This window comes from Pongo abelii, chromosome 2, assembly GCF_028885655.2.
Source record: "Pongo abelii isolate AG06213 chromosome 2, NHGRI_mPonAbe1-v2.0_pri, whole genome shotgun sequence".
In the NCBI taxonomy this organism is placed as follows: Eukaryota; Metazoa; Chordata; class Mammalia; order Primates; family Hominidae; genus Pongo; species Pongo abelii.
In genome coordinates, this window is record NC_085928.1 from 106567803 (window position 1) to 106586486 (window position 18684).

An 18684-nucleotide genomic window follows, 5' to 3' on the forward strand; every position below is an offset into this window, starting at 1 on the left:
AAAAAAATAGTCTTGTTTCCTGGGACCTGTTTTCTCTAATATTTATTACTCTCAGTACATTTTTTTGAAATTTTACTTTTTTTCTTTGAAAGTAAGAAATGGTATTTTCTAGGGGAGTGGTAAGTAGAAGACATACAGGTGTTTTGGGTTTTTGTTTTTTTATGGAGATAAAAAACATTTTGTTTTTTATGGAGGCAAAGAAGCTTAATAGTTCCTCTTTGATTTCTTATGACTCCAGAATTACAAGCATTCAGGTGTCCCATACTGTTGCTTCCTTCTAGCTGTGACAGAACTGTAAGCTCCTCCTGGACAGGACTTTGTCATCTATTTCTTGATCCCCAGGTGCTTTGTTCAGTACCACATACCTTCTAGGTGATCATGAGTGAAGACTTTGTTTCAGAACAAGTTCTTTCTAATTCACACTAACAGAAATTTGTGCTAATAGAAAAAAATTTCAGATGACTGACAAATCCACCGATCCATTCATCCGATAAATGTTTAAATGCTGTCTCTGCTAACCACTCTGTAGATAAAACTTTTATATGAAGATTGTTTCATTTAACATGCCTACCATTTGCGTTCACTATCTAGGCACTGGAAATTATACTTATCCTCAAGCAACTTTCGATCCAGTTGGAGGACTGGGAGGCAGTGGGAGGGTTGTGAATCGTGGAAACATTTTGGAGGAAGTCACATTTGAGGTGGGCCTTGGAACCCTGGGATGCCAAATAATGCGGAGGGAAAGCCTTCCAGGCAAGGGAACTCATATTAAACAAAGGTATGAAGCCTAGACAGCTCATGTTAGGTAAAAGAACAATGGAAGAATCTCAGGGCATCCAGTCACAGGAAATGTGGCCAGGCTGCTGCCATTGTGTATATCTCTCTTGGGACCTCTGCTTCTCCCTGCACATGTGTTCCATTCTCTTCCTTTAAAAAATCTGTATTTCCTCTGTCACCTCTTTTTGCTTCCCTTGTGACTCTTTCTGCCCAGGACAGAATAGCATTGAGTTGCCATGGTTTGAGCTCTGTGGCCAGCTTTGTTACCACCATATATGGCAGGGTTCCAATGTTGCATGACTGTTATTTCCATGTCTTTGTCTATACTGACAATGAGTGAGTAATTATATCTTATTGGCTCAGCTTGGTCCAGTCAGCTGTATACCAGGTCCCATAGCCTTCTTAACCAATCTGAGCCATTTAGACCCACCTGCTTCATTCACCTTGAGGCTTCTCTGGAGGAGAGAGTATAGGTTAAGGAAATATTCCAAAGCCGTCTTTACATATGTGGCAAGAAATAATGGGAGAAAATTCTAGAAAGTTGTTTGGAATCCATCTTGCTAAGCTTCAAATGTCCCACTGAAAAGTTTAAAGCTTACTACCATGTTCTGAAACTGTGGTAACTGCCTATGATAGCAGATAAAGTAGCTCCAGGTCAGCTTTAGGAAGATTTACTTGTTCTCAGTGAGTGTGATGAACTGGAAGACAAAGAGTTGAAGGCAAACAATCCTGTTAGAAATTTGATTCAGGTAGTGGCAGATGAAACGCTGAGGACATGAGAGGGGAAATATAACAGGTGAAGATAAAGTGAAACTGGAATGTGGAAGATGTGTGAGAAAAAGGAATTGAAGGTCATGCTGTGATGTGAGGCTGGTTTTCCCAGCCAGTGGTAGTATAGGTAATGGAAAGACCCAACAGAAGAGCACAGTTCAGTGAAGGAGTTAATAAGTTCCACTTCAGACATTGCTTTTGTGAAACTCTGGGGACATGTGGGTGGTGGTCTCTAGAAATTACCTGATAGCTGGGCTTGGTGGCTCATGCCTGTAATCTCAGCACTTTGGGAGGCCTTGGCAGGCAGATTACTTGGCAGGCCAGGAGTTTGAGACCAGCCTGAGCAACATGGCAAAAAACCCATCTCTATGAAAAAATACAAAAATTAGGTGGGCATAGTGGCATGTACCTATAGTCCCAACTACTTGGGAGGCTGAGGTGGGAGGATTGCTCGAGCCCAAAAGGATGAGGCTGCAGTGAGCCAAGATCATGCCACTGTGCTCCAGCCTGGGAGAGAGACCAAGATCAGGTCTCAAAACAAACAACAAAAAAGAAGTTGCCTTGTGTATCCATGAGACAAGGAAGAGGGCTTGGTGAGAGCTACCATCTGGGAGAGAGAAAGCAATTTCTGCTTATGCACAGTTACATTTATTTGTATAGGTTGAGTTACTGCATGCCTGTATCATAGACAATGCGACTTTATGAAATATGTTGTTTACTGAAAAATGCTGAGCTTATTGAAAAATATTTATAGTGGTCTGGGGCCAATGGCAGCTAGTTACACAAGTAAGATCTTCTTTGAGCTTGCTGTAGAACAAAGGCATTAGCCGGGCGCGGTGGCTCACGCCTGTAATCCCAGCACTTTGGGAGGCCGAGGCAGGCGGATCACGAGGTCAGGAGATTGAGACCATCGTGGCTAACACGGTGAAACCTCGACTCTACTAAAAATGCAAAGAATTAGTCGGACGTGGTGGCAGGCGCCTGTAGTCCCAGGTACTCAGGAGGCTGAGGCAGGAGAATGGCGTGAACCCAGGAGGCGGAGCTTGCAGTGAGCCGAGATAGTGCCACTGCACTCTAGCCTGGGTGACAGAGCGAGATTCCATCTCAAAAAAAAAGAGAAAACAAAAAAAACAAAGGCGTTACCAAATTTGCACAGTTGTTGGCTATGGTTTTTCCCCATTACATTTTAAAACTAGAAAAATACTCAGTTTTTGACTAAAAGTACATATGGTTCAAACATCAAAAAGTACAAAGTGCTCTCCATTACAAAAACCTCCTACCAAGACAAGATGGTATCAACTCATTGTTTTCTGCTCCTCCCCTGTAAATACAACTAAATACTCTGGAAATAATTGAAGATAATTCCATAAAAGAATATGAGGTAGAAAGAAGGCAAACCTGGTAGGGATCTCAGGACTTGAGGAATGGCAATACAGTGAATTCCCTGGGACTGATGAATTGATTGATTGATTGATTGATGGATGGATGGATGGATGGTAGAGATGGGGTCTTGCTATGTTGCCCAGGCTAGCCTTGACCTCTTGACCTCAAGTGATCCTCCTTGCTTGACCTCTCAAAGTGCTGGTATTACAGGCATGAGCCACTGCGCCCATCCCCTGGGTTTTCTTTTTGTCTCCTACATATCCCTGGCTGGGCACTGGAGAGGCCTGTAACCTGGAATTACCAACAGGCATAGACTGAAAAAAAAAAGGAAAGGAAAAAAGAAAACAAGTAGAGAAAAATCTGTTCTCTATTGCCAAAAAAACAAGAAAGAAAAAAACCCAGCAAAGACCTAATGGTGAGCCCTATTTCACTACCCATCCCCAGCAGTGGGCTCAGTCTGCCTGCAGGTACAGTGTCAATGCAGCCCATAAGGGCCTTCCTGTTGTCCTCTCCATACTCAGCAGAAGCTATAGGCCCGATCCGCCCACATCACCAGCAACTGCAGGGAGGCCTGTCCCCTACCAGGTAACAGCACCAGGTAGGCTTCTATAGCCCTGGTGTCTTGTAATCCTCTACCCAGGGGCAGGAGACTTTCGTAGGTTTCAAAACCTCTACTTCCTTCCCCTTAGCAAGAGAAAGCTCCCAAGGTAGGTGTTTCCTGCTCCCAGCAACTCCAGCAGAGATCAAACAGGAGGTCTGCCTGGGTCCCAGGCAGCCAGAGAGCAGTCCAGAGGAAGCTCTCTCTATTCTGTGGTTCCAGCATCACTCAGCCCCTATGTGCTGACACTGGGTGACCCAGGTAAGTCCCTACAGCCCTTTCAGGCAGTACCAAAAGGGATTAGTTAGAACCTTAGCAGAACCAGAACACAACAGGCCATAAATGCATTGCAAGGGCTCTAGAAACCAAATTGTCATCAGAACTAGTCATAACCTGTAGACTAAATATAAACAGGGTGATTGCATGCTAAAGTACAAAATTAGAATTTTAAAGCAGCCATCATAGAAGTGCTTTAACAAGCAATTATGAATCCTCTTGAAACAAATGAAAACTAAAAACCTCAGTAAAGAAATAGAAGTTACATAAAAGGAACCAAATGTTAATTGTCGATATGAAAAATATAATAATTAAAATTAAAAACTTCGATGGGCTCAGCAGCAGACTGCAGATAACAGAGGACAGAATCAGTGAAGATGAGGACAGATCAATAGGATTTATTCAATCTGAACAACAGACGAAGAAATGGTCTACAAGGAATAAACATATCTTCAGACCCATGGGACAATAACAAAAGATCTAACATTTGTATCATCAGAATCGCAGGAGAGGAGCAAGGAAGCAAGGCTGAACAGCTGTTCAAAGAAATAATGACTACAAACTTCCCAAATTTGATAAAAGACAAAACTTATAGAGTCAAGCAACTGAACAAATACCAAATAGGATAATGCGAAGAAATCATGCCACAACTTTTCATAATTAAACTTTTATAAACTAAAGACAAAAATCTGTAAAAACAAGCAAAGAGATATGATGCACTAGGGAAACAGCAGTTTTTTTTTTTTAACCTTCCTTATGGTGCTGAGGAAACAGCAATTTAAATGACAGCCTGTTTCTTATCAGAAACTGGGGAATGCAAAAAGAAGTGGCACAACATTTTTCAAGTGCCAAAAGAAAAGAACTGTCAACTGCAAATTATTTGGTAAAACAATCCATCAGGAATGAAGGGGAAATAAATAAAAAAGACATTTTTAGATAAAGGAAAACTAAGAATTTGTTGCTAGTAGACATACCCTTAGAGAATGGCTAAAGGAGGCTCTCCAAAAAGATAAGATATGGTAACAGAAGGAGGCTTGGAATTTCAGAAATAAAAGAACAACAATAGAATGGGTAAAAATATGGAAATAGGTGGCTCATGCCTGTAATCCTAGCACTTTGGGAGGCCGAGGCGGGTGGATCATCGGAGGTCAGGAGTTCGAGACCAGCCTGACCAACATGGAGAAACCCTGTCTCTACTAAAAATACAAAATTAGCCGGGCGTAGTGGCGCATACCTGTAATCTCAGCTACTCTGGATGGCTGAGGCAGGAGAATCGCTTGAACTCGGGAGGTGGAGGTTGTGGTGAGCCATGCCACCACACTCCAGCCTGAGCAACAAGAGCGAAACTCGGTCTCCCAAAAAAAAAAAAAAAAAATAGACTTATCTCCTCATGAATTTTTTAAAGTCATAAATCATATTTGAAGCACAAATTGTAATGCCATCTGATGTAGTGCTTAATCTATGAAGAGGAAACACTTAAGACATATCTTAAGGCTGGGCGCAGTGGCTCACACCTGTAATCCCACCACTTTTGGAGACCAAGGTGGGTGGATCACTTGAGGCCAGGGGTTTGAGACCAGCCTGGGCAACATGACGAAATCCCATCTCTACTAAAGATAAAAAGAAAAATTAGCTGGGCATGGTAGCGCACACGTATAATCCCAGCTGCTTGGTTGGCTGAGGCATGAGAATCACTTGAACCTGGGAGGCAGAGGTTGCAGTGAGCCGAGATTGCAGCACTACCTCCAACCTGGATGACAGAGTGAGACTCTGTCTTTTAAAAAAAATTAAAGTAGGGAGAAAATAAAGCATCCTAAATGGAAGTAAGGTTCCAGTAGGTCACTCAAAGTAGTAAAACATAGCTGGGTGTGGTGGTGTGCATCTGTAGTCCCAGCTACTCAGGAGGCTGAAGACGGCAGGATAACTTGTGCTCAGAGTTTGAGACCAGCCTGAGCAACACAGTGAGACCCCATCTCTAGAGGAAAAAACAGTAGTAGAACATTGATACCAGTTTGTTGTATGTATATTGTAATACCTAGAGCAACCACTAAGAAAACTATACAGAGCAATATACTCAAAAACTTTTTTTTTTAATAAAAATAGAATTCTAAAAAATGTTCAGGTAACCTTGGGTGAGACGTAATTTGAAAAAATGAAAAAAGGAAATTAAAAAGATTAAAAATGTTCAAGTAACCAACAGGAAGGCAGGAAAGTGAAACAGAAATGAGAAAAAGAGAGAACAAATTAAAAATATCAGACTTAAGCCCTAACATAGCAGTAATTATTTTACTTTATTTCATTTATTTTTTTATTTATTGAGATGGAGTTTCACTCTTGTCACCCAGGCTGGAGTGCAGTGGTACAATCTCAGCTCACTGCAACTTTCACTTCCCAGGTTCAAGCGATTCTCCTGCCTCAGCTTCCCAAGTAGCTGGGATTACAGGCGCCCACCACAACGCCTGGCTAATTTTTGTATTTTTAGTAGAGATGGGGTTCACCCTGTTGGACAGGCTGATCTGCAACTCCTGACTTCAGGTGATAAGCCCATCTCGGCTTCCCAAAGTGCTGAATGGATTATAGGCGTGAGCCACTGTACCTGGCCATCAGGAATTATTTTAGAAGCAAATGGTCTGAGTACTACAATTAAAAGACAAAGATTGGAAGAGTAGATTTTTTTAAAAAAATGACTCAGGTAGGCCAGGTACAGTGGCTCCTGCTTGTAATCCCTTTGGGAGGCTGAGGCAGAAGGATCACTTGAGCCTAGGAGTTCGAGACCAGCCTGAGCAACACAGGGAGAACCCATCTCTACAAATAATTTTAAAATTAGCCGGGCATGGTGACACGTGCCTGTGGTCCTAGCTATTCAGGAGCTGAGGTAGGAGGATCGCTTGAGCTGAGGAGGTAGAAGCTACAGTGAGTACAGTCAGCCATGATCACACCTGTCTTAAAAAGAAAAAAAATTGTCCAAGTATATGCCATCTACAAGAAATGCATAACAAACATAAGGACATAGGTAGGTTGAAAGTTAAAAGATGGAAAGAAATATATCATGTTAACAATTTTTTTAAGTAGCAGTAGCTATATATAATGATTATTTATGCATATATATATATATATATATATATATAGTTGTTTTTTCTTGTTGCCCAGGCTGGAGTGCAGTGGCCTGGTCATAGCTAATAGCAGCCTTGACTCACTGGGCTCAAGCAATCTTCCCACCTCAGCCTCCCAAGTATGTGAGTCTTATAGGCATGCACCACCATGCCCTGCTAATTTTCTTTCGATTTTTGTAGAGAGGAAGTCTCACTTTGTTGCCCAGGCTAGTCCCAAACTGCTGGCCTCAAGTGATCCTCTGCCTCAGCCTCCCAAAGTGCTGGGATTAAAGATTACCTGGCCTGGAGTGACTATACTAATATCAGACAAAAGTAGATGTCAGAGAAGAGAATAAAGGATCAATCCCACTAAGAAAACTTAGCAATTCTAAATGTATACACACCAAAAAACAGAGCATCAAGATAATATGAAACAAAAACTGACAGAGCTAAAAGGAGAAGTACACAAAGTCACAATTACAGTTGGGGACTTCTATATCCCACTATGAACAGTTGATAGAACTACTAGACAGAATGTTAGTAAAGATGTAACAGTGCCATCAAACAACAAAATCTCATAGACCTTGATAGAAATTCCACTCAGTGACAGAATATACATTCTTCTCAGGTGTCCATTAAACACTCACCAAGATGGATCTTGGGTCATAAAACCAACTTGAATCAATTTAAAAGATTGAAATTATGATGGGGCATGGTGGTTTGTGCCTATAATCCCGGCACTTTGGGAAGCTAATGTGGGAGGACTGCTTGAGACCAGTCAGTTTGGGCCACATAGCAAGACCTCCATCTCTTCAAAAAAAATGCTTTTTGGAAATTATTCAGGTATGGTGGCACGTACCAGTAGTCCCAGCTACTTGGAAGGCTGAGGCATTAGGGTCTCTTGACCCCAGGAGTTCGAGGTGGCAGTGAGCTGTGATCACGCCACTGTACTGCAGCCTAGGCAACAGACTTCATCTCTTAAAAAAAAAAAAAAAAAAAAAAAAACTGAAATTGGAATTATTTCAGGTATACAAAGTTAGTGCAATAATCAAAAGTAATCTGTCGGCCGGGCATGGTGGCGCATGCCTATAATCCCAACACTTTGGGAGGCCGAGGCAGGCAGATCACGAGGTCAGGAGATGGAGACCATCCTGGCTAACGTGGTGAAACCCCATCTCTACTAAAAATACAAAAAAAAAAAAAAAATTAGCCGGGTGTGATGGCGGGTACCTGTTGTAGTCCCAGCTACTCGGGAGGCTGAGGCAGGAGAATGGCAGGAGGTGGAGCTTGCCCACCAGTGAGCTGAGATCGCACCACTGCACTCCAGCCTGGGCGACAAAGTGAGACTCCATCTCAAAAAAAAAAAAAAAAAGTAATCTGTTATAGTCTAAAGAAAATAAATTGTCAACACAGAAAAATCGTTTAACAGAATCAAATAGCTATTCGTGTTAAAACTCTCAGCAAAGTAGGAATAGAGAGGAACTTATTTAACTTGACAAAGAGCATCTACAGAAAGCCTACAGCTAACATCATTTAATGGTGAATAAGTGAATACTTTCTATCTAAGATTGGGAACAAGGCAAGGATATCTACTTGCACCACTCTTTTAAATATAGTGTACTGGAAGTTATTATAGAGATGGAGAACATAGTAGTTGCATATATTTAGGGATTGGAAAGGGGATGGGGTAGATATGGCTATAGAGGGGTAACATGAAGGAGCCCTATTGATTGCTACAGCCACTCCAGGCCAGGTAATCTGTAATCCCAGCACTTTGGGAGGCTAAGGTGGTGGTGGTTACACAAAGCTACACTTGATAAAGTTGCATAGCACTACACACACACGCAGACACACGCACACAAATGAGTGCATGTAAAGCGAAAAATCTGAGTAGGCTCTGTGGGTTGTCTCCGTTTCTTGGTTTTGATAGTATACCATATTTACATAGGATGTCAGCACTTAGGGAGATTGGGTAAAAGGGTACACAGGGACCTTCCCTATGTGTTTCTTTGCAACTTCGTATGAATCTGTAATTATTTCTCAAAGTTTTAAGCCTCCTAACCTCTCCAGTTTTGTGTCCCATCCTTTCCCTCAAAAACGTTGTTCTGTTTAATTACAATCCTTTCAAAGATTCTTTTAAAATGCATATACAAGTATATTTGCAATATATTTTCCCCCATCCCTTTTCAAGACAAATAGTTTCACATTATACTTATGCTTTGTTGGTTTTTTTTTTTTTCCACTTAATAGAGACCATTGCATAGTAATCATAAAAGAATTTCTCCATGCTTTATTTTTTCACATTCAGAGATTACATTGTTATTTCTACCATAATAACCAGTTTTCTATTAACGGACTTCTGGGTTGTTCTTTTGCTTTTAGAAACAATGATCTGGTGGAAATCTTGCACATTTACTGTTTGGCTGGTGTGTAAATACCCTTCTAGGATAAATTACTAGAAATTGGTTTTCTAGATTAGAATTTATCTGTCCTTGTAATTTTCAGAAAATGACACTGCCAGGCAGCCCTGCCTATGGGTCATAGCAGTTCACGTACCTACCAAGTATATTTCCCCATATTATTCTCAATAGTTATTTTAAAATTTTTGGACTTTTGACAATATGTTAGTATTAAAATGGCATTTCAGGCCAGGCATGGTGTTTCACGCCTGTAATCCCAGCACTTTGGGAGGCTGAGGTGGGTGGATCACTTGAAGTCAGGAGTTTGAGACCAGCCTGGCCAACATGGTGAAACCCTGTCTCTACTAAAAATACAGAAATTAGCTGGGTGTGGTGGTGCATGCCTGTAATCCAGCTACTTGGGAGGCTGAGGCAGGAGAATTGTTTGAACAGGGGAGACAGAGGTTGCAGTGAGCCGAGATCGCACCATTGCACTCCAGCCTGGGCGACAGATCAAGACTTTGTCTCAAAAAATAAAATGGCATTTCAGTGGGGTTTAAATTTTTATTTTTCTTATACTTAACATTGTACATCTTTTCATAGTTTCAAAAAACTTTGTTTCTCTTTTCTATAAAGTCTGTTCATATTGTTTTGCATTTTCCCAGTGGATTATTGGCTTTTGTAGTAGTTACTGATTTGTGGGAGTAATTTATAGAATAAGCTCTTTGTCTTTGGTATGAGGGTCAAGTATTTTTTCTGTTTGTCATTTGCCTTTTGACTTTTATTGTAGTGTTTTGTCTTATTTTGGTTTTTGCCACATTGAAGTTTTTTATTTTTCTTTAGTCAAACTTATCTCTTGTGGCCTCTTGACTTTGTGCCAGTTAGAAAGGCCTTCCCCACAGCAAGGTTATACATTTCACGGTATTTTAATGCTCTCAGGTATAGTCCTACTGAAATCTGGAGTAACCTCTCCACAGAGAGGAGGCTATGTTGCCTTAGGCAGGAGACTTTATTTCTGGCCCTGAGTCTGGTTCCATGGGTCTCCTCGGCCTTGTTGAAAATCTGGGTCACTGTTAGAACTAGATCAGGTTAATCTCACATCCTCCATAAAATGGTTCTTTATAGGGAAAGGAAGGAAAGGGAGTCATTGAATGATCTTCTGGCTCTTATCCCATCTCACAGCAACCTTTATTCCAAAGATAGACTGGTAGAAGAGGTTTTTGTCCTATTGCTTGGAGAGCTAGTGGTTGGAAGACAGAGTCCCTTTGGTCTCTAGGGAAAGGAAACCAAACTTAAAGGACCATTTCTTTCCACTGATCATTTGTGCATGTGCCACTTAGACTGCTTCTCCACAGGGTCAGGCTCCCTGAATCTGAGGAATCTAAAACTGTCCTCCATCACAATGAGAACTTGGGAGGCTTGTCCACATTTCAGCAGCACAGCCCTGTGGACTTTTTTCAGAATGAAGTGCTAGTTAGTGGTCTGTCTTTGCTAAACCTTGTATTTTCAAAATGGGTGTGAAAAATGTTTGCTTAGTATAATTCCCACCCATCCTCTCCCCTTAGGAATAGCCAGGCCAGAAGAAGGAAGGCCTGCTGTGAGTGGGACCGGAAATGATATCACCACCCCACCAAACAAGGAGCTCCCACCAAGCCCAGAGAAGAAAACAAAGGTAGGTGCCAAAATGGTGGTTATCTTCTAGTGCCATAATTTTTAAACGGAGTATCTTCTGCTGTTATTGCTTGAATCACGAATGAAATTTCTTTTTTCTGAGCTATTATTGTCCTTCCTCATGTTTGGACATGCTTAGAAAATATCTTGTATTCTCATTTACCACAGTGGCCTAAACCAACTTTAAAATCTCAGCCTTTGACCCTATTATCTTATGTATCTGTAAAAAATGTTCTGTAGAGGCCGGGCATGGTGGCTCATGCCTGTAATCCCAGCACTTTGGGAGGCCGAGGCGGGCGGATCACATCAGGAGATGGAGACCACCCTGACCAACATGGTGAAATCCCATCTCTACTAAAAATACTAAAATTAGCTGGGCATGGTGATGCATGCCTGTAATCCCAGCTACTCAAGAGGCTGAGGCAGGAGGATCGCTTGAACCAAGGAGTTGGAGGTTGCGGTGAGCTGAGATCATGCCATTGCACTGCGCTCCATCTCAAAAAAAAAAAAAAAAAAAGTTCTATAGAGATTGTTTCAGCTTCCCTTAACAACAACAAAAAGGACAGTTGCAAAAATATTCTGAAATAAATTCCGAATTATTTGCTATTATCTCAGTGTTAGATGAAAGAAAAAAAAAGATTCTGAAATATCCATTCATGAAAAAAGAATGCAGAGTTTGAAGGTGGATCATATAGCTTCAGATGCATAACTAGTACTTATTGCAAAGTTCAAAAGCCACACTGTAGGCTGTGGCTGCTGTTGTCCCATCAAGATACAGGTAGTTTCAGCATGTTGTCCAGAGTCTTCAAAAAATTAAAAAGTTACTAAAAAAAAATACAGGTAATAATGGCTGAATCACCTCCTGATGCTTTTCTTTTAGAATAGCATCAAAAGTTAGTTAATTATTAAGAGTTAATTAATTGTTTTACTGAATTAAGTCTTCAGGTGCCAAACTGCCAGAATTTGTGCCACTATCATTAAGAAACTATTCCCAGGCCAGGCACGGTGGCTCATGCCTGTAATCCCAGCACCTTGGGAGGCCAAGGTGGGCAGATCACAAGGTCAGGAGATCGAGACCATCCTGGCTAAAACGGTGAAACCCCATCTTTACTAAAAATACAAAAAATTAGCTGGGCGTGGTGGCACACGCTGGTAGTCCCAGCTACTTGGGAGGCTGAGGCAGGAGAATCGCTTGAACCTGGGAGGCAGAGCTTACAGTGAGCCGAGATCGCCAGTGCACTCCAGCCTGGGCGACAGAGAGAGACTCCATCTCAAAAAAAAAAAAAAAAAAGAAAAGAAAAAGAAACTATTGCCCATTTTCTTTCTCTATCCTGGTCTCATTCCATTATTTATTGAGCTCAGAAGAAAGAAATGCTAATTTTAAGTTGCATCTATCCTCATTGCTTATAATTTTACTTTGAATTGTGCAATTTATACTTTTTTTAATTTGTTTTTATTCTTGTCTGTGTGTTTGATGTTGCCCTTTAAAAAATAAAAATAAAAAATAAACAACAATCAACCTAAAGCCTTTGGCCACCACTCAACCTGCAAAGACTTCAACATCGAAAGCCAAAACACAGCCCACTTCTCTCCCTAAGCAGCCAGCTCCCACCACCATTGGTGGGTTGAATAAAAAACCCATGAGCCTTGCTTCAGGCTTAGTACCAGCTGCCCCACCCAAACGCCCTGCCGTCGCCTCTGCCAGGCCTTCCATCTTACCTTCAAAAGACGTGAAGCCAAAGGTAAGTGGTCACTTAACTACTGTGCCGAGGAAAATTGTTCCCCTCTGAGTGTCAGATAGACAGATCCTTGTTGCTAACAGACAACGGAATCAGGCTGGTGGAATTTGGAAAAGACAAGGGAAATGGGGGAGAGGGTGATTCAAAAATTGGCATGGCTACTCTGGGCGCACTGCCTATGGGTTAGCCCTGCTCCACAAGGAACAGCCAAAAAAAGAAAAAAGAAAAGGAAATCAATTTGGGGCCCATTGATGCAGCCATTAACATTTTGAAGCCTTTTTATGCTCTTACCTTTCCCTTCCCTGTTTGGAGGTAATACTCCATCTACTTAGGTTCTTCCTCCTTTCTCTCAACTACCTACTCTTTACCTATTTAAGCACTTATTAACCAGTTTCCTCTACTCCACATACCAATTAGGTATTCTTTTTTGGTATAATTCCCACATCAAATGTAATTCTTTGTCTTTCCCTGTTATCATCCTGCAGAAGTTTTATCCATTACTATTGTGATATAACTAGCTCTTCCAGCTTATCTCAGCATGTTCCAGCATGATGTGATAACTTACTTTGCTTTGGGCATTAGGCCACCTCTCACTGAGCTACTTCTGAAGTCATCCAGTTTTCCAGGTCACCCATGGTTTCTGTATTGCCCAGAAACTGGTCACATTTGGAGCAGCATTAGTGTTACAGAATTGCTCCAGGAGGAGAGGATAGTGGAGGCTGTGGCTGCCTTCCTTAACGTCTTGGCTTATTTGAGAAGGGCCTTTAGGTCAGCCTGATAGTACTCTTTAAATTCATGGTACGAAATAGTTTCCCATGTTAAAATGTCAGTTTTTAATTTAATATGGTGAAGAAAACTGTGGAACCTAGGGGTTGAAGTCCAGGCTGAAACCCTGGCCAAGAAACTGAAAAATCCTCTCATAAACTAGTAATGATAAAATCTTATAAAGCTTTCTCTCTGATCCTCATTTATCCAGTTGGTTGCTTTTCTTGATCTTTAGAAAACAATAGGTTTGAATAAGAGGGCAGAGGGGAGGTGCCTGGAGCCCTGGCAGCAGGTCCTCACTGTTGCTTATTCAGCAGCAGCTCCTGGGGGGTGACAAAGGAAAGTGTAGGAAGGAGAGGTGTCTAGTGAAATTTCACTCTATAATAATCATATAAATGAAGTGTACTGTACTAGTTGCTTTATATACATGAACTTTTTTTTTAATTTATATTTTTTTGAGATGGAGCCTCACTCTGTCACCCAGGCTGGAGTACAGTGGCACAGTCTGGGCTCACTGCAACCTCCGCCTCCCAGGTTCAAGCATCTCTTGTGCCTCAGCCTCCCAAGTAGCTGGGATTACAGGCACCCGCCACCACGCCTGGCTAATTTTTTGTATTTTTAGTAGAGCTGGGGATTCGTCACATTGGCCAGGCTGGTCTCGAACTCCTGACCTCAGGTGATCCGCCTGCCTCGGCCTCCCAAAGTGCTGGGATTACAGGCATGAGCCACTGCACCAGTCCTGTTCTAATCTCTTTTATCCAGATGAGGAAATAAAGCTCAGAGAGGCCCAGCGATTTGCCAAATAGCACACTTAGAATTAAGGGGCCAAACCAGGACTGCAGCTCAGGCTTCTGACCCAGATTTGGCCAGTGGCCTCTTCATCTGCAGCTTATTTTGGTAGAAAGATTTGTAGAGACAGAGAGGGAAAAACCTATTCAGAAAAAATAAGTAGATTATGATTCTGGCAGAGAAGAAAATGTAAATTGGGAAACAGCAGAATAGCTCCAGTTAACTTCTGCAGGTTTTTGAAGCCAAGAGCCTGACATCTAAAAGATGCAACATCCTTTTGAGATTTCTATCCCACATAACTTTTTTCTAACTTATTTTATCATTATTACCCTTATGGCAAAATAATAAGACTATGCTAGATTATTCTGTGAATAATAGTCATAGTCTTAAAAATTTGATGCACATCCCAGAGAGCATCTGGTTTAGTCCTCAAATTTTAGAGCAATAGAAAAGGGAATCCCTCTGGCCAAAATCCTACATGTTTCCAGCAGAGCTAGTAGCAGAACCACTTCCCCTGATTCCAGCCTTAGAGTTCTTCACACCATACTTAAGGCATTTATTTGTGGAAATCGTCATTACCCTACATTTGCAGAGTTAGACTTTATTTGATTGGATGCCAGCCCTTAATTTCTAAGTACCTCCTTAGCTGATTTTTCCATTTAACGATATCCTGCTTGTCGCTACCTACATACTGCCCTCTTTATAGCCACTTCTCTTGGAGGAAGAGAGCTGAGCCCACTGTGTCTGTGATTTGGCATACTCTCTTTTGTAATGTGGTAATTTGTTTATCAAAATAGTGTCTTCATCCCCTGTCCCCGTAGAAACCAGGCTAAATTGATTCTTTCCGTTATTCACTAGAGACATCATTCCCAGCCTCCATGTAAAAGGAACTAGAGTGACCCAGTGCCAAGCATCTACACTTGAGAGACCTTTTCCCTTTTGCTCTCGGACTGTAGCTGTGATATCAGTGCTCTTTATCCCTTCTGTTGGTCAGGCCTGCCTCTTCTCATCATCTCTGTGCTGAGACCTTTCATCCTTTATTTCCTGACATCACATATTATCAAACCTGGTCCTTCATCACCCTCCGTTCTAATCTCCTTATCCCGATGAGGAAATAAAGCTCAGAGGCTCAGTGATTTGCTGGAGTAGGGCTGCAGCTCACGCTTCTGGCCCAGATTTGGCCAGTGGCCTCTCCATCTGCAGCTCAGTCCTGTTCAGCATTCTCTAGGTGCGTGTCAGCCAAAAGAATGGCTCAATTTGACTGAACATAATTTTTAGTTTTTGTTTGTGTATGTTTAATCTTTGGTCAAGTATAATACATTAGATTTTATTACATTAAATACATTAGTATTTTTGGCATTTCTACAGAGGTTACATTAAAATATATGCATGCGTGTGTGTGTGTGTGTGTGTGTGTGTATATGTATATAATGCAGTAGATTTGGAGGCAAACGTAGGTTGTGGTGATGTACCCATCAGGGCTGTTCATTCTCATTGGCTCAGGTTGGATTGAAGTAGTTTTACTCTCTGTTGCGTGCCCTCAGATCACACAGCACCCTGCATTGGCCAGTTTGTTGCTTTATGTGGAGGACCAGTTTGTTGCTTTATGTGGAGGACTTTGCTCTTAGAACCATATATATTTTCCTGTCAGTAGCTGCTGAACCCACAGTACCTCCTGTTCTCCAATACATGGTTGTATAGAAGCATCTTGTGTCCAGGTGCAGTGGCTCACGCCTGTAATCCCAGCACTTTGGGAGGCTGAGGCGGGCGGATCATGAGATCAGGAGATCGAGATCATCCTGGCTAACACGGTGAAACCCTGTCTCTACTAAAAATACAAAAAATTAGCTGGGCGTGGTGGCACATGCCTGTAGTCCCAGCTACTCTGGAGGCTGAGTCAGGAGAATTGCTTGAACCTTGGAGGTGGAGGCCACAGTGAGCCGAGATCATGCCACTGCACTCCAGCCTGGGCAACAGAGCGAGACTCCATCTCCAAAAACAAAACAAAACAAACAAAAAAGGAAGCATCTTGTAGTGTGACTCCTTGGGGCTATTGCTGACCTGCAGGCCTCATTCCCACTTTCCTATTTCCAGCCCATTGCAGATGCAAAGGCTCCTGAGAAGCGGGCCTCACCATCCAAGCCAGCTTCTGCCCTGGCCTCCAGATCTGGATCCAAGAGCACTCAGACTGTTGCAAAAACCACAACAGCTACCGCTGTTGCCTCAATTGGCCCAAGCAGTAGGAGCCCCTCCACGCTCCTGCCCAAGAAGCCCACTGGTGAGTATTGCCTGTCTCTCTCTCCCATGGGAACTAGAGAGGGGAAAATGGGATCTTGGCTTTGTCCCAGCCATAGCTCTAGCTAGTATCACAAACAGCCGTGCAGGCCTGCTTACACACCAGTCCTTAGTGGGCTACCTGGAACAGTGGTAGCCCTGTGGGCCTGGTACTTAACAAGCCTTGATCTCTGTGTGAGCTTAGCAGTTGTATGTATTCAGAAAAATCTTGAGTGAAGGCAGAAAAATGTACCGCTCATGAATTTCCAGGTAGAATTTACTCTTGCCTTCTTAGTAACCCACAGCACCTAGCACATGGTGCTCATGGGCTTACATGATGATAAGAAGTCCATAGGCATGTGCTGACAGCCTACTTTTAAGGCCACATAGAAGGCTTATCAGGGCAGTAGAGAAGAATAAGACGCAGTGCCTGACCATCTAATTTACCACTCCATTCCCAGGGACTAACACAGTCCCTAGCTCAAAGCAGATATTCAGTAATTGTTAAATAATGAGGAATCTCACTATTGGATGAACTATCCAACAGGTCAGTTTGTTAAATGTTATATTAATAAGTATATTTTGTACAGCCATTAAGACTGAGGGAAAACCTGCAGAAGTCAAGAAGATGACTGCAAAGTCTGTACCAGGTAATAGCCCATCTGCCATTTTGTAGAGCCCCCTAACTTGAACCCCCACCTCCTCTGTGGCTTAAGTCTCCCTTTTTCTCTCTCTCCCTGAACCCGTGTTATCTCTCACTCCCTTCTTTGCAGCTGACTTGAGTCGCCCAAAGAGCACCTCCACCAGTTCCATGAAGAAAATCACCACTCTCAGTGGGACAGCCCCCGCTGCAGGGGTGGCTCCCACCCGAGTCAAAGCCACACCCATGCCCTCCCGGCCCTCCACAACTCCTTCCATAGACAAGAAGCCCACCTCGGCCAAACCCAGCTCCACCACCCCCAGGCTCAGCCGCCTAGCCACCAATGCTTCTGCTCCTGATCTGAAGAATGTCCGCTCCAAGGTTGGCTCCACGGAAAACATCAAGCATCAGCCTGGAGGAGGCCGGGTGGGTCCAGGGAGCTTGGGGTCCTGGCATGCTGGCCCCTGCTTCTTCCCTCCATTTCCACCCACTGTTCCCAGGCCCACCAAAGAAGCAGGCAGTTAGGACACTGGACTCAGCATCAGGGTATTTCAGCCTGGTCTCTGTAGTGGGCTTTGTGCCCCAGCAGCAGGGAGGCGGGGTAGGCTGAGCTCTGGGCTTTCTCTTCCTGTCTCAATAAGAAAGGCTCCTGTTCTAGATGTTGGGGTCTGGGTTTACAGGTTTACATTTTTGCTTCGATGTAAAAGGATTCTTTTATAGAAGAAACAGAGGAGGCCTCAGAGACTCTGCAAGTAAGAGAGACACTTGACATGAGCCTAGTTTTTCATGGTTCTTAGCCTGCACAGAGAATGTCAGGATAGGCAGAAGGTAGAACACCTCTTACTTCCACAACCCATGACTTGAGTGGAATATATCTGAAAGAGGACTAGGGTGTCCTCTTGTGGCCAGGATGAGTCGTGCTGTGAGCCTCTGGCCTTCCTAAACAGCAGGACTGCAATGCATATAGTGATGGAGAAAGATCACAGTGCTTCACTTTTAGGATTTTCCGGTGGTTAAGATTTTCTGGTTGCATCAATCCCAGAATTATTTAACTGTTGGTAACCATGGGAACTCTGCGTGAAAAGGTGGTGATGAAAGTCCGTCTGAGAATGTTCGGGTCCCTGGGGTAGTGACCATCTCATCTCCTAGGTCATTCACTAGCTCTACACCACCACCACCATCCAGGGCAGAATACTTAAATTGCTTAATCTGGAGCTGTTAAGAAATTCAGGAGGGACAAAAATGAAGTGGAATCCTGGTGCTGTTGGAAAACACTGATGGCAAACTGAGATCAGTCTAGAGAAGAGCCTGAGAGTTGCTTGTGGTAGCGACAGTAGCTCTGGTGTGCCCAGCAGGCCTCTGGGCTGTGCTGCTGATGGCCTATCTCCCCCTGTCTTTGCTCTTACGGTTTCATGGTGCAAAATTTACAGGAGGTCTTGGGTGGGGAGTTGAGTGACTTGATCTAGTGAATTGTTTTCCGCTCCAACATACCTAAAGAGTGTGACACTTT

At 42.8% G+C, this 18684-nt stretch overlaps 1 protein-coding gene across 47 annotated transcripts in view; it reads left to right on the forward strand.

The window, feature by feature from the left end:
* Window positions 1-18684, forward strand: part of MAP4 (microtubule associated protein 4) — a 228772-nt gene that overhangs the window by 190628 nt on the left and 19460 nt on the right. For 38 of the 47 annotated variants that reach the window (XM_054550401.2, XM_054550373.1, XM_054550374.1 and 35 more), the window contains 5 exon segments: window positions 10862-10968; window positions 12494-12709; window positions 16355-16538; window positions 17125-17184; window positions 17308-17600. In XM_054550401.2, coding sequence (XP_054406376.1) covers window positions 10862-10968; window positions 12494-12709; window positions 16355-16538; window positions 17125-17184; window positions 17308-17600 — 860 coding nt within the window. 47 annotated transcript variants of the gene reach the window in all.